General features: G+C 34.7%; 1 protein-coding gene across 1 annotated transcript in view; it reads left to right on the top strand.

Annotated features, from left to right (window-relative positions):
- The window catches only part of TTC27 (tetratricopeptide repeat domain 27), a 236,747-nt gene that overhangs the window by 199,836 nt on the left and 19,542 nt on the right, over positions 1-17,369 (top strand). The window contains exon 16 of the mRNA XM_074209683.1: positions 7,336-7,501. Coding sequence (XP_074065784.1) covers positions 7,336-7,501 — 166 coding nt within the window. The remainder of the gene's footprint in view (positions 1-7,335; positions 7,502-17,369) is intronic.

Below are 17,369 nucleotides of genomic sequence, written 5' to 3' on the forward strand. Positions count from 1 at the left end.
TTTAAGCACATAATATTGTTTACCTTAGGGGAAAATCAGTCAATCTGCTAGCATTTATGAAGTGACTACTATGAGCCCAGGTCTGTGAAGAGGGCTGAGGATACCAAAAAAGGACCCCAAAATGAATAAATAGATAAATAAAATCTCTGCTCTTGAGGAGGAACTCACGGAGTTAGTAAAGGAGACAATATGCAGGCGATTATGTACAAACAAGAAAGAGAAAAAATTGGGGCTAGTTTCAGAGGCACTAAAATTAAGGAGGATTAGAAAGATTTCTTGTAGTAGATTGTTGCTTAAGCTGAGACTTGGTGGGAGATACCAGGGTCAGAGATGAAGAGAGCATTCCAAGCATGGGGCATAGCCAGTGAGAGAGATTTTCTGGTGCAAGGATCCTCACAGGTTATGAGAAGGAAAAGAAGACATAAGAAGACTGGAAGGGGCCAGGTGCCAAGGGCTTTAGAAGTCAGAATAAAAACCAGAGTATGTCAGCCTTGTTCATTTCATATCATGGTATTGCCACAAAAACAACACAGTTAGTTAAATGAGAACAAGGACCAGAATATTTCTCCTGCCTTTAACATGAAGTTAGAAATGCTGTAGAATCTCAGGACTATAGAAGACACCTCTCATTTGAAAGATCTAGAAACTAGAGACCTAGAGTGGCCAATGATCTGCCCTAACTTGCTTATTAAGTTTGTTGCCTGCTCTTTCCACAATGCAGTTAGTTGTTTTTATTTTGCCTTATGGACTGAGAATCTAAAGAGGGAACTTCTTCATGAAGCAGATTAGAGATCTATTGATATAACATTTTGGTTTTTGACATAACCTAAGGGATTTTCCATGAAAATTTCAATCAGAAATAGCCATATAACTTTTCATTCTTTTTTCTTTGAATAGTTAAAATCCAATTAACTAAAGGTAACACATTTAAAAGATGATAGAAGCTCCTTTGTAAGAGCAGGCACTATGGATTGTTTTTTTGCTTTTCTTTATATCCATAATGCTTAGCAAAGTGCTTGTAAATATAAGTTTTTAATAAATACTTGTGGATCAACTTAACTATTGGGAATCTTCCACTCCTACTCTATATTTTTTTAATTTTGTGTTTTGTTTTTACTGTGATTCCTTATGGAATTTAGAGAGAAAGCTTGGCATGGTAGATGGATTGTGAATGTAAAGATAGACCTGAGTTTAAATTTCACCTCAGTTACTTAGTAGTTGTGTGAATTCTGACCAAGTTAATTCACTTCTCTATAAGTATAAATTTCCTATCTGTAAAATGGAAGTTATAATAATTATATTATTAACCTCATAGGGTTATTGTAAAAATCAAATAATATAAGGAGTTTGCAAACCTTAAAGCATTTATATTAATGCCTACTTATCATTAATAATAATAAATCTCTAAAATGCCAAGTTCCAAAGTATTCCTAAAGTTGCCTGAAAGTTTGTAAAGATCTTCATTTAGTTTATATGATTTTAATCTTCCTTGAAAGTCTGTTGGATGTTCCTTCATTGCTGTTTCAGGGATCAGTAACTCTTTAGATTCCTTCTCAAGCATTCTAATGTTTACTTGTCTTGTAACTACCCAGACAATGTGTTCTTCTGTTTCTTCCCTTCTCCTCCCCCCCCCCCCCCCCAAGCCTTAATTCTCTTTTATAGACATCAATCATGGCTACACACAGTACTTAAATTGGAGGTGATAATTACCCTTGAAATTGACTTCTATTCTTTGGGACATTTTTAAACTTGGCAATACAAATATTTTTCCGGCTTCTTGCTAGGGGAAAAAAAACCCTAAACATAGTGGAAACAGTTCTCATATTGTAGAATTAAAATTTCAGGTTAAAAATTTTACATTATAATTCCCAAAGAATGGTTTTGGTTTGTATAGGAATTCACTGAAAGAAAATTGAGTTTTGTTTTATTTGTTCCAGAGAATTTATATTCTCTGTACATTCATTTCTTAATTCTAATTTTCTCTAGGACTATTAGATTTTCATAATCTAGATTATAAGTATTTTACTTTGCTTTTTTTTAATTTACAGCTTTGTTCTTATAAAGCCTAGAATAGAAATGCTCAACTTTCTTATAGTAATTCACTTCATTTTTCTTAAAATTAAACTAAATGTATTTTCTCTTGTTCTTACCTCACCCCACCTTTGAGGAAAAAATAACAAACCCAAACCAAATTCTTGTAACAAGTCTGTCTCTCAAGAAAAACAAATTTCCATGCCAGTCATGTTCAAAAATACCATTCTCCTTTCTCCCTTTCTATCAGTAGTAGATGGATAACAACTTTCTTCATTGGTTCTCTGTAATCATATTTGACCATTGCTTTGATTAGAGTTTTCAAGTCTTTCAAAGTTGTCATTCACTTCATTTGAACTCTTCAATAAGCACTTTACTTCTTCTGTTCTAAACATTGAGAATACAAAGACTAAAATAAAAATATCTACCTTCAAGAAACTTTTATTCCACTGGGTTATGTAACCCATAAACAGAAATATCATTTCAGGGCTGTTGAAGAGGGAGAGTTTTAACAAAGGTAGAGACCAGGAAAGACCTGAAGGGATAGTACTTGAACTGACCCTTGAAGAAAAGTAAGCCTATTTGGCTGTAACATAAAGTGCATGAAAAAGAATAATGAAACAGGTCACCCAAGGCAGATTGTGAACGGTTTTAAATTCTAAGCTGAGGAGTTTGTATTGTATTACAGAGAATTTATATAGGATCCAGTAGGCATTTTGTACTTAACTGTGTAGAGAGAATGGTACTAGACTGCTAGAGAAGCAACAGCTAGTCTGCTTTGTGAGTTGAAAATCTGGCAGATGAAAGAGCAATCTGATCAACAGATAATAGGTGAGATAGAAACTATCCTGGAGCAATCTGAACAGAGAGATGTTACTTCTGGGTGGAAGAACCAGGAAAGGATTCTTGGAATACATAGCATTTGATTAGGGCCTTGAAGGATAGATAGAATTTCAATGGATAGTACTGGAGATTACCAGGGAATAGTATCCCTCTAGAGACCTCATAGAGATGAGAGATTACCAGGAGCTGGAAAGAATGGAACACACAGTTCCTCTGAGCAGTGAATCAGCTTGTTTGAAAAGGGAGCCAGATTATGGAAAACCTTGAATGTGAAGCTGAGGAGTCTGAAGTTTATGAAGTTGACAATGGGGAGCCACTGAAATTTTTGAGGACAGAAGCATAACCAAAATAATCAAACTACAGCAGTGATGAGTAAGAAAGATTCTAGAGACTGGAGTCAGGGAAATAAGTTAAAAAGCTACAAAGATATCCAAGTAAGAGGTAATTAAAGCCCATGATTTAGTACTATGTGGTAGCAGAGGGAAAGGAAAAAGGGAAAGGGATTTAAAAGATGGGTATGTTGTGCCTGTGTTGCAGAGCAAACCAAAGTAACTGACGTACCCTCCTTCCTATGTATGCATGATTGGAATTTAAAATGGCTAGGCTCTTTGCCCTCTGACTTTTATAAGGGAGACTATGTGTGAGTATTTATGGAGGGGAGGGGGTCTCCATTGCAAATCTGGGCTTCAGTGCCTTGATCAAGTGATGGGGCCTATTCTTATTACTTTCCCACAGGGATACACTTGAGGGCTTGGGGGTGATTGTGATGGAGTGGCTGCTGACTTGTGTTCAGCATTTAAGTTAGTAGACTGAGGAAGCCCCAAAGTATGAGGAAGTTAAGTGGGTCACAATTTCACATGTACTGGGGATGATTTCATCTTATGTTGAAAACATCTGTGAGGTACCTTGGCATTCCTAATACAGAAAAATAAGGACATCTAAACACCGACTTTCCCTCCCGCCCCTGGCCCCCCCCCCCCCCCCCCAGTCTTACTGAGCACAAAGGTAGTATTCTAGAGTTCTCTAATACATGAAAAGCGATTGCAAGGATCATTTCCTTACCTACACCAGCCTGCTGGTATTCAGGCCAACTACAGACACTCGTACTTCTGGACATAGAGAACCATAGGCCTCCCCCTCCCCAGCCCACTCTGGGTTGGTTGCTGACTGTCTCCACAGGCCCCATTCTCAGTCCTCTCCTCTGCTAGAGGCATCCCAGAGCTCAGTTCCTTCTGACCTGACCATGTTCCCTGCTGAGTACTTCCTGACCTTTGCATTTGCCATGAACTTAGCCCTCTTTTGTATGGTCTTTAAGAAGAGAGACTGTCTCACTTCTTTATTAGTATCTCCAACCTTAGCATAGTGTTTGGCCCAAAGGAAGTACTTAATAAATGTCTCTCCTCTCTGTTTTAAAGGCAAGCTAAACAATTTCATTTGTAATAGAAAGCACATACTTTTGAAGAGTCAGGGTCATTGGGTTTTAGCCTTGGCTTTGTCACTTGACCTCTGTAAACCTCATTTTCTTCAACCTCTGAATAACTGCAAAATCTACCCCATAGACTTGTGAAGATATGTAAAGCATCCTGCAGATGTTAAAAATGTTATATAATTGTAAGTTGTTATTTTTTTTTAATCCTCAGTTGTACATTGTTACCAGAGATAATACTCTTTTAATTTCTGTGAAGCCATAGTCTGGACTACCAGAGATGATTTGATTAAGATTTTGAGAGCAGTCATGAGTTTATTTGTATATAAAAATAGAACTCTATTAACATAGTAATGTTAGCTGATATCATATGTGAAAATAGTATTATGTGAGGCAGGTTTTTAAATAAATTACCTCCGTAGAGTTAATGCCAGTCTTGCTTATTATCTGAGTTAAAGCTTCATCTTTTCTTGATCATTGATTAGAATACTGATTATTCTAATTTCCTTCATATCTGTCTTTAGAACTGATATAAGCTGGACATTTCAGCTGACTGTCAAGTTTTTCCAATTTCTGCAGTTCAACATCAAAGTACCTTTTCCAGTTCCATAGGCACCAACTATAATAGAACCAAAAGGATATTTTCTGTGATTTTGGGCATCTTTATAGCCATTGAGATAAATTCCCCCTAACATTTCTTCTCTATGCAATCAGAAGAACTTATGAGGCATCTCTACATTGAAAGCCAAAAGTCTCAGTGCCCCATCACACCTTTTTTCCTCCTAGCAATCAGGAGTAAGCTTCTGCCTTTAAAGAGAAAAACAGTTTACATTCCAAAAGACATTTTAGGTAATATGTGTAGGTGTTAGTTCGGAGTTAAATATAATGATTTCCTAGCACCTAGCTATGACTTTACAAGGTTTTAAAATTTTTATTTTCCTGATAAAACTTATATTGCTCTTACCATAAGCTATTTAAACAAAATACAAACATGTTATTCTGAACACATTTAAAATAGCTTTATAACTAGAAGATGTTTAAATCAAATTGAACCAAGTCAGTAGTGAAGAATTCATTAACTTGCTAAAGCCTGAAATAACCTCACTTTTTTCAGCTGAGAAATAACTTGATCAAACAAAAAATCTAGGGGACCAGTTTAAACTGGAACTGTATTTTTTCCCCTTTTACAAATAAATACATATAACAAAAATAGTTACGTTACCATATTATATTTTGTTATCTATATTACAACTCATACCTTCCAGTAGTTTTATTGCTGGCTTTTGTAGTCATAGACAGCTTAAAGTGTTGCAGTAAGCACAGAACCTAGAGTCAGAAAGATTTGAGTTGAAATCTAGCCTTACCAACTGTGTGACCCTGGACAAGTCACTTAACCTTTATTTGCCTCATTATTTGGAAGTTTTTCTTACATTTTCCCAACTAGTTTATAGGAATTTTCCTAAAAAATATTTTTAACGATTTTATTAATGACTTCAGTAAAACCATAGCTATCATCATTGCATTTGTTAACTGAAATAGATTTAAGAGAGATAGCCAATGTACTAGATAGCCGAGTCAGGATTTAAAATGATCTTGACAGACTAGAACACTGAATCTAAGGTGATAAAAGTTAATAGGGATAAATGTAGAGTCTTGAATTTGTGGTGGGGGAAAATCCCAGGTCTAACCAAGGACAAACTGGGGGAAGCACAGCCAGAAAATATATGAAGGTTTTAATAAGCTGCCTTTTAATATGATTTAGCAGAAAGAAATAGATACATAAAGCTACATTAAGAGGATCAAGTTGTGCAGGGCTTGTGATGTGATAATTCCTTGGTGTTGTTTAGACTACATTCTGTTATTGATAAAATTTTAGGAAATCAGTGGACTGGAGATCATGTCATCTATGGATCATCTGAAACAACTGGGGATGTTTTATCAAGAAGAGATTTGGAGGGTGAGGTGAAACTGAGGGGACATGATAACCATCTTCAAGTTTTTGAAGGGAGTTAGGCTTTTCTTCAGAGCACAAGAGAATAGATACAATGAATAGAAATTGAAGAAAAGCAAATTTGGGCTTGATGAAAGGAAAACTTCCAATTAAACATAGCCAAAAGCTGAAGGGATAGCTTAGAACAAACATACTTGGTTCTTCTTTAATGGTCTTCCAGCGAAGAATGGATGACTGTCTGTTGAACTAGGTATACTCCAAAGGCCCTTCTAACTTTTAAGACTTCATGATATAAAATTGTTGTGGATTTTTTAAAAAATAATTTTGACAGTGAGTTCTGAATTACATCCTTATTTTTCATATAACCTTCCAGTAGATTTCCAACTTACTCTCTAACATCACCATCCTGGATCTCAGGTCACTGTTACAGAATGGTAGATATCCTTCCATTGAATTTCAAACTCACATACAAATGACTTTTGAAGTATACTTTTTAGGTCATGGGTGCTTTTATCAAGAGAGGTCAGTAAATCTAACATAATCTTAACTTGATGAATTCATTTTATATACGGAGTTTTGACTCATTTTAGGACTTCAATCTATAAATCTTTATTATATAAAGTCAGCTTTTCTTTTTAAATATATAACGTGAAACAAAAATTTAATTACTTATAACTGCTATATGGCTTTTGGAATACCTTATATGATAAATTCAGACATCTTATGTGACTGAATCCTTGTGGGGTTTTTGCTATTCTCTTTTGTGCATTTAATAAATATTTTAGCCTTACTCTTTTATTCACTTATTTGTCTTTCTTTTCTTTTTTGGCTATCCTATCACAATTCCCTTTTTTCTTCTACCCCTCTCCTTTCCTCCAGTCCTCCCATTGAAAAATAAAAACAAAGCAAAGCAAAAATAATCCCTCCAAAAAACCCCACTCTTGTAAAAAATAGTCATAGTCAAGAGAAAAAAAAGATCTGTCTGAAAATGTGTATCATTCTGAAATTTGGATTTTTTACTTTTTAACAAGCATGGCACATATAATATCATATTATTTATATTATTTTATTTCACCTTCCACAGAATCAAAGCTTTTCGAACCCTGCAGGAAGCTCTTAAATGTAATTATGAACACTGGCAGATCTGGGAAAACTACATTCTCACCAGTACTGATGTTGGTGAATTTTCAGAAGCCATTAAAGCCTATCATAGACTCATGGATTTACGAGATAAATACAAAGATGTTCAGGTAAGAGAGAGAGATTGTCTGCAGTTGAAATTGATCCTTAAATTTATATAATGTGATATAATATAATATAACTAACATACCATAATAAAATGGAATATAATTTGATTTAGTATACTATAATATAGTGTAAGTAACAAATTATAATAATATAAAATTCTTTCATATTTGATTTAAATGAAAATTTACATTTCACAAAGGAAAAGTAAGAATAATTCTTCATTAGGAAATATCTTCCAAAAGAGATTTCTCTTTTCCCAACTAATAACACCAGATATTTTAAGTAATAATAAATTGGGAATTTTATCTCTTTTTTTTGTACAAGCCTCTGAATCAGTAGCTTGAAAATTGATATGTATTCAGTCATGATGTGGAACCTACACAAAATGGTATTCATGTGACTACTACATTGGAGATCTCTAACCTGGACTATTGTAGAGGAATCTACGATTGAGCAAAAAGAATTCTGAACTGGAAGTCAGGAACCTGAACATTAATCCAAATCCTTTGGAAGTTTCTCACTATATGACCATAGATAAGTCACTTCTTCAACACTCTAACTCTTAGTTTCTTAATAATAAGTAAAATCTTCTTAATATTTGCATTGCTTACCATGGGACAGCTAAATAATGCAGTAGATAGGCTTAGAGTCAGGAAAACTGATTTTTCTGGGTTCAAGTCTGGTCTCAGATACTAACTGTGTGACACTGAGCAAATCACTTAACCCTGTTTGTCCCAATTTTATCTGAAATGAGTTGGAGAAGAAAAGAGCAAACTACACCAGTATCTCTGCCAAGAAAACCTCAAATGGGATCATGAAGAGTTGGAAATGACTGAATTTTTTTTGAGTTATTGTCATAACTATACTGAATCATGGAATGACAGAGCTTAAAGCAAACAGAGAGACAACAATATTGAATTCCTTCACTTTACAGGGAGGAAACTGAAGTCCACTGATGAAGTGATTTGGCTCAGGTCATATAGCCAATAAGTGACAGAGCCAAGAGTAGAGTTCTGATTTATATTCCATTTCTGTAAAAAAAATTTTTTTGGATGAAACTCCCAGCCAGTTGAGTAGTATCTGGAATACCTTTTGAATTTTTTTTTTTTTTTACTTTTGTATGTCAATTGCGATTGGTAGAATGTATCTCCTGAAAGTTTTTAACATCATTGAATTCATAGGTCAGGTCCAAACAAAAGCACCATCTGAGGACATTGTCTATAGTTTGGATTGATTGCTTTGTTAGGTTATATATCTGCATTGAAAAAACTATGTCTAACATAGATATCTAAGTAGGCAAACAGTCTAATTCCATCACTTGTTTAGAAAAACATTTCTTTTTTGTTAACACTGTATTGAAGTATTTTTTACTTGTAACTAATGAATTCAATTGCATGAATTTAAAAAAAGGATGAATTCATAAGTATAAAAGTACAAGATTTTAAAAAAATACCTTGTTATCTATGATAATCTCTCTCTAAATCATTTATGTGTACTTCTGGCTTTTCTAAAGAGGAACATAACTTGGCTTATCTCAGAACCATGATTGTGACTTACAATCTATCCCTTTAAGGCTAGTAGCTTTAGCTGTAATAGGTGGAATTGCTTTGGCTTTTAGAAGTTTCAAAGCTTTTAAACTTTCAAAGTTCTTCTGGAACTGTCCACCAATTACCAGGGAAGACTCTTAAAACTATCCCTATAGTCCTCTGTTACTGAGTCACATACTCTCTTCAGGAGAATGCCTTATGAGATGTGATGCTTGGCCTCCGTCTCTGCTGAAGTCAGAAACTCTGTGCTCTGTTAAGTGAACTGAGAACATCTTCTACTGACTTTGAGCCTTTCTTGCCTGGGAGGACCACAAAATAGGAATCTTGTGGACCTCTTTATGTGATTTCTCTATGTTGCTATCTTGGAACCTACTTCCCCACATGGGGACTTTAGTTTCATATCTCTCCTTATGCCAGTTTGTTGGTCTTTGCTCGTTGACATACTTTTGGGGTTTCTGCTCCTTTTGTTTCTCAGGTAATTTTCATATACATGGGTCTCTCTCCCTCACATTCAAAGTCAAACTGACTCTCAGATCCCCTAGGAAATCCTATTGCAGGATCACTTGAACTTCTATCATTTATATAACATTTTGGGAGATAATTTGTTTGCAAAGAACATAAAAGTCTGAGTCTGGGACTCCTGTTCCTGACAAAATAATCCATGTAATTATACTGACTACAATTCAAGAGCAAGTCTTTTTTTTTATTTTTTTTAAAAAAATCTTACTTATTTTTAACATTTATTTAAAAAATTTTGACTTTCAAATTCTCTCCCTCCTTTCTTCCCTCTCACACCCATTGAGAAAGTAATATATCACTTATACATGTATAGTCATGTGAAATATATTTCCATGTTAGCCATGTTGCCACTCTTCCCAAAACCAAAAAAAAGAAAAGATATATAAAGAATGTGAAAAACTATACTTCAGTTTGCACTAAGAGGTCATCAGTTCCTTCTCTGGAGGTAGATAACATTTTTTATCATGGTTCCTTTTGAATAGTCATGGATCACTGTACTGTTCAGAGTAACTACTTCACTTTGTGTTCGTATAAGAGTTTTCTAAAACCATTTTCCTCATCATTTCTTATAGCACAATAGTCTTCATCACAATCATTTTCCACAATTTGCTTAGCCATTCCTCAATTGATGGACATGCCTTCAATTTCCAATTCTTTGCCACCACAAAATGAGATGCTATTATAAATATTTTTGTATATGTAGATCCTGTCATCTTCCTTCAATATCTTTGGGATACAGATCTAGTTAGTGATATGCTGGAGTATATAGTATTACATAACATTGTTCTTCACAATAGTTGGACCAGTTCACAACTCCAACAAAGGTGTATTAGTGTACCTGTTTTTCTTGATCCCCCTATGCCCCCCATGTTTTATCATTTTCTTTTTCTGTAATTTTTTTCCATTCTGATAGGAATAAGGTAGTATCTCAGAATTCCTTTAATTTTCCTGTAATCTGTAATGATTTAGAGCATTTTTTCCATATGATAGTTTTGATTTCTTCTGAGAACTGCTCATTTATGCCATCTGATCGTTTATCTATTGGAGAATGATTTTTATTTTTGTAAATCTGACTCTGGTCCTAAGTGTTTGAGAAATAAGACCTTTATCAGAGAAACTCACTGTCAAAAATTTTTCCCCAGTTTTGAAATAATCTGCTCCTCAACTCTGTCTTTGCCTGTAGTTTAATTGGACTGAAGTAAAATTCCTAGATCAAGAAGGGTATGTATTTTATCTTTCTTAGTCTCCTCAATTCTCTAGCACTTAGCATAGAGGTCTGCATATAGTAAGTATTTACCAAATACTTGTCACTTTGAAAGAGAGAAGTTAGAAAAGAAGAGAATGACAGGAAAGATAGAAATAAGGAGGTAAAGAAAGAGAAAAGACAGACATTTCCATCTCTCTCTCTGATACATTTTTTTCAATTATCCATTCCCACCAGTATTCCCTTCTTAAACCTCTTGAGCTAATTGACATTGCTCTGACAGATATAAATTGGTTGGATTTAAATCATCCTATATCTTTATTTAACAGAACGTTTTATATACGTGTGTGTGTGTGTGTGTGTGTGTGTGTGTGTGTGTGTGTGTGTGTGTGTAGATAGATAGGTATCTAAATAGATAGATATACATATCACTCTTTGCAGCCATGGAGATAACTTTGACCTTTGTTAAACATTCTGAACTATGAGAAAGCTAGGAAGCAACATGGAAAATGAGCTGGTCCTGGAGTCAGGAAACCTGAAATACTTGCTAGCTGTGGAGCTTGGGCAAGTCATCTGAAGTCTGTTTCCCTCAGTTTCCTTATTTGTAAAACAGGATAATAATAGCACCTCCTTCCCATGGGTGTTGTGAGGATCAAATAAGAAAACAGTTGTAAAGCACTTAAATTTGTTTGGTTTTTTTTTTTTTTGGCAAGGCAATGGGGTTAAGTGACTTGCCCAAGGTCACACAACTAGATAATTATTTAGTGTCTGAGGTCAAATTTGAACTTGGGTCCTCCTGACTCCAGGGCTGGTGCTCTATCTACTGCTCACCAGGAGCCTAGTTAAATGTTAGCTGTAAATATTCTTATTGTTATTGTTATTATTCAAAGAGTCACTAAATACCTGTATTAAGAGCAGAATGATATTTTACCAGAGCTGTTTGCCAGTGTCTTGTAGAAATTCTTAAATGCACTTTCAAGGAAGAGAGATTACCTGTTAATTATGAAGTTCTCCATATGTTCCTGTTCATGGCATCTTGCTGATTGTATCAACCCTATAAGGGTTTCTGAATGAGCTCCTCAAATAAGATCAGGGTAATTATCTACAAGGGGGGAAAAACTTAATGGGGTGAAGAATGCATATTGGCCATAGTGCAGTTAGAAAGGCATTGTATTAGTCTTTGACAAGAAATGGAAAATGAACCTAGCCTGTTTCCAAAATAAGTTAGGAAAAAAATTGGATTGTATGCATTTAGGAAATAATACATAGTATTAAAGATCCCAAGTTGCTCACTGTTGAAAAGCTGAGTTGTCTAAATACTAGTATTCTTGTAATTGTATGTGACTCTCAATTATGGTACATCATGATGTCAGAAGTTTAAAAATATCAAGTGACCCATAGGATAATGGAACTGTGCAGGTTGGTCTAGATTTTAACACATTGCCATTATACCATAATATTAACACTACCATTACTTACCTTCAGGAAATAAAATAAAAAATGTCAAGGTCATAAACAATGAGAAAAAGACTAGTCACATTATGCGAAGAAGGCATAACTAATGGAAATTCACAATTCTGTATTTGTGTTGACAAATTTAAAAGGACTCAAAGTCAAACCTCTAATGCATTGAATATGTCACTTATGAGAAAATTCTGAAGGGTTTTTGACAAGATCTTAATAGTGTTAGAGGGATGTGATATGCACCGCATGGGGAAAGGACCCATATCATTGTAGTCATTGATTCGTCCAATTATTGATAATATATTTTTTTATGCTGTTCAAACTTCTCTTGAAAAACTTGCAAAGACCTGGATTCATATAGAACAATTTAATTTTCCATTCAAGAATTCTATTCCATCAGCATGTATTAAGGGCCTGCCATGTGCAAAGTATTATGGCTATAAAGACAAAAACAAAACAATTTCTATTTCATAAAGTTTTATATGAGGGAGGGGCTGGAGAGAGGGAGACACAATACAAACAAGTAATATAAAATATTTACAAAATTTCCATTCATCCCAACATCCTATCATTAACTATAATCCATTATCCCATCTCTCCTTACCTGGAACATTTTTTTTTTTTGGATCAGACTTCCTAAAACATTTGGAGCGTTAATTTATTCACTTTTGCAATTTTGGACAGTTGCCTTGGAAATGAGATGCTATGATTGGTAATGAGTACAAACACACTAAGCTTATTATCTCTCAAAAGCCCTAGACCATATTTCCCTTTCATTCATCTGCCCTCTTTCACATTGCATTGCCTTCTTTACCACTTCTATCCTAGCTTTCAGATCTTACTATGAAACAGTAATCAAATAACCATGATTATTGCAACTAAAAAAAGAGCATAACAATCTATGTGACTCCATTCAGAAACCCATTCAGAAACCCCAGTCTTCCTGTCTCTTGTGCTTTATGAATAATGTTCTCTATTAGAATGTAAGCACCTTGAGGGTGAGAACTGATCGCTTTAGTATTTGTGTGCCCAGTACCTTGCTCTCTGCATGATACATGGTAGGCTCCTAATGAATATATTTTCCATTCATTTTCGGAGGGAGAGTTCTGATAACTTAGGGGAGGGGGAATGCCAGCAAGGAAGTCAAGGAAATGCTCATATAATGCTTTCAAACTCATTTCCTGTTTGTTTTAAGCTTATAACAGTCTAATTCTGTGCATTCACTTTAGTTGAATCCATCTCTTTCTGATCTCATTTGGGGTTTTCTTGGCAAAGGTACTGGCATGATTTGCCTTTTACATCACATTTTACACATTTTGCAGATAAGGAAACTGAGGCAAACAGGTTAAAGTGACTTGCCTAGGTAGTCTGAGTGTCTGAGTCTAGTCTTCCTGATGCCAGACTCACCACTCTATCCACCTGTATTTCTCTTATTTACATATATTTCTCTTCAAAATTGCTTACTACTCAAATTACACAATCCTTAGGACAAAGAGCTACATTTTATAATTTTGGGACTAACGATCTCCCCAATCCTGCCAGCCAATTTGAAATACTTAATTTTGTAATATACTAATCAGAATTAATCTGTTGATCCCTCAAACTAGGACACTCTAAAATACTAAATCTATTCTGTAATTTATGATTGAGAGACGTATATGCTGAGAGAAATGAAATTAGCATGTATATGTGATAGATGATTGGAATATTATAAAAACCAAATCCTTTTGAAGGATGCATGACTTCAGTCATTATGTCTTTTGTAGAATCTTCCTAAGGGTCCATTCCTAAATCTCCCCAAAACTGAAATAAGTTTTAATCGGGATGGAAACATTCTTTGGAATCTAGAAAATGGAATTCAGGGATTACCAAGATGTGTGAGAAGAGGTGGCAACAGAATCTCTTCACTCCCTCAGGAGTTGCATTGGCAAGGAACAGTCTGTGATTGTCAGTCTCCTGGAAACAACTAAAGACCCAACTTCAGTTGTGGTTTAGCTGTGTTGAATACTGTCTGAACTTCAATGGCCCTGTAAGAACCAGTCCTTAGAAATCTTTTGGGAGTTCCATGCCAGGACTCTTTTGTGCACAATTGCTCACTCTGCGCACATACCTTCAGAAAGGCAAAGGGGGAATGAATGAAATCAGTTTGAAGGGAAGAATAAGTATTTCTTTCCACATTGAGTTTGAATTACAGGAAAGGAAGCAGTGCTACTGAACAAAGGTAAAGAGCACCTTGTAATAGCTCATTATGCTCCAAGATGCCTGTCCTGAGCACACATGAGAGAGACTAAAGCATTTTTTAGTCTGGATATGATGTGTTGTTTTTTGTTCTTTTCATAAGTTTTCACTTTGATTTCAGAAAAATGTCTGATTTTGTTAAATTTAATTATAGCTCTATCTTGGAATAGTCCTAAAATGTAACTCATGAGCAACACAATTGATTTCAGTTGCCACATTCATGGCATTTATAATAAGGGTTATTGTGATTTCCAAATGACCCAATTTATTTAAAGTACTTTGCAATTAAGTGACTTCTATGTTGATTTTTATTATTTTTTATTCATGTTCCCTCTGTCACATAGAATTGCTTGTATCTTGGTCAAAAGTTAGTAAAATATTTGCTTAATATCTGAAGAAGCCAGGCCATATTTTAAATCCTTGGTTAGTTACATTTCCTTTATACTTAAATTCTACTTCTAGCCTACTTAATAACATAGGTCAGCTTCATTTTTCAAATTGGAATTTTCATTTCATTTGGGAGTGATTATTTCTAAAGAAATATGAAAATAAACTAGTCTGTAATAAATAGCACTCGAAGGAAGACTTTTTTTTCAAGGACTCTGATAAAGAAATATTGTTTTCTATACATACTGAAATTTTTGGAAACCATCACTCTGGAAAGGGACCTCAGTAGATAATTGAGAAGCAGCATAGTGTATTGCAAGACCAGTCTTGGAGTCAGGAAGATGTGAAATCAAGCTGTGATAATTGAGGTCTTTGGCACATTAATTAACTGACTTTTCTACATTAAATTATTATGTTTTTCAACTTAGAGGCTGTTTTCAAACATTTGGCTATAGTAACAGCTGAGTAGAATTCTTATTAACCGGTTATAAAGAACTATCTTGACAGAAGTTCTTTCGATAGCTGTGTAGATTTGCTCTTGAGACATTAGAGTTGAAGTTTGTCTCAGATGCCTTTGGGGAATAGATGGAATGCAAGGTCGGAATCAGAAAGAGCTGGGTTTGAATCCTCCCTTATCTGCTTAAATCATTTAACCTCTCTCAGAGTCAGTTTTCTCATCTGCATGATGGAGATAATAATGGTATTTACTTCATAGAATTTTAGTGAAGATCAAATGAAATAATGAATAATTTTTCAAACCTCAATGCAATGAAAGTGTTAGCTACATAATCATTTGATAATTTAATTACAATTAAATTTTTGTTAAATTATTTAAGTAAGTTTAAAGACTACTAAATGATTTTAAGAATTAATTATTGAATTATTATTGAATCATACTTTCAATTAGCTTCCCAGGGTTATATTCTTTATTAACCAAGAGGAGGTTATCCCCATGTATTCTATTAGATTACTTTTTTTTTATATTTATCCTTATTCCTTAGATCCTCTCCATGTTGGAATATAGAATTATCTGGAAGACTCATTTTCTATAAAAATTTTTGATTATTGAAATATCTAGTGTGCATTAGGCCAAGTGCCATAAACAGTCTCCTTTCCAGTCTTTGTGACCTAGTCTTACTGATGTCAGTATAGTGACTCTTTTCTTTGAGTGACCTCAAAAATTTTACTGTTTGCACCTATACTTTGTTTATGTAGAAAAGGCATAACTGAGAATACTGGGACATCTGTATAGGACAGCTCTGGGACATCAGCACTTGGGGACACTGAGGCTTTTCTACCTTCACAAACACTATTAATAATCTTGTAGATTGCAGCTGTCAGGATCATAGGTAAATTCTCATAGGAATTAGTTAGCTACTCTGAGCAATGACCATTCATACAGTCTGTCTCAACAATGTCTCCTGTAACATCCCTCATAAGTGGTCATTTGATCATTACTTGAAGACTTCTATGTGGTGATGGCATTGGGGGAAAGGACAGTTTACCCTTTATCTTCTGTGGCTGCTCACTCCACTTCAGGATAGTGCCAGGTGTTGGGAAATACTAAATGTACTTCGTAATTTTAACCTAGTAATCTTAGTTGGACTTTTGGTGCCAAATAAATAAAAGTGTTTTCTTTCTTCTAGAAGACAGCTTTTTGAATACTTAAGGGCCCAACCTTGGAGTCAGTAGAGTCTAAATTCACTTTTTACCTTTCACATTTTACTTGTGTCTCGGTGAACAAGGGATTCTTTCAGACAGTAAATTACAGATTAATTGCTGATCTGCACTGGTAGAATAAGTTTACACATGAGGGTTTACTAGTATTGTAGAAAATACAGATTCCCAACCAAACAAAAAGGGTGAGAAGTAACTTTTAGCACCTATCTCACAAGGTAACTAGGTAGTTGTGAACATCAAATGAGATAATGTATGTAAAATGCTTTGTAAGCTTTAAAGTAATACAGGAATGTCAGCTCTTATTATCATGTCACAGATGTGTGTTTGAGGGTGTCTGTGCTTAAATTCCTTCTCCTGCTGTTAATCCTCTTTTCTTCCTCTCATTGTTCAGGGCCCAGCTCAAGTCTTCTTCCATGATTGCCTTAGCCTCAACTTCCCCAATTACAAGGATTGCTGGTGTGTATGGCTATGTTCTGCCTACTATCTGTTATGATTTCAATTTCCTGAGTTTTAAAAATGAAGAGGTGTGATATATTGGAAAGAGTATTGCTCTAGGAATTCTAGAGGGATGGTTTTGTCTCTTGCCTTTACTTCCTCAGAAGTTAACACAGTACCTAACCTCAAGTAAAGGTTTGTTGAGTAAACCTGACAAAGTTAAAAAGCTATCAAAAGCTAAAGGGGAAGAGTAAGAATGTGCTAAAAATCCATTGAATTCATTTTAATTGGACTCTTAAGGCTTGTACAGTTTTTTGTTTTCTTGCACTTCTTCCCAACCCTTGTGTATATGAACTCTTTTTTGATCCTATCTTATCTCCAGTTATCAGATATGAA

This window comes from Macrotis lagotis, chromosome 1 (genome assembly GCF_037893015.1).
Source record: "Macrotis lagotis isolate mMagLag1 chromosome 1, bilby.v1.9.chrom.fasta, whole genome shotgun sequence".
NCBI classification, from domain to species: Eukaryota; Metazoa; Chordata; class Mammalia; order Peramelemorphia; family Peramelidae; genus Macrotis; species Macrotis lagotis.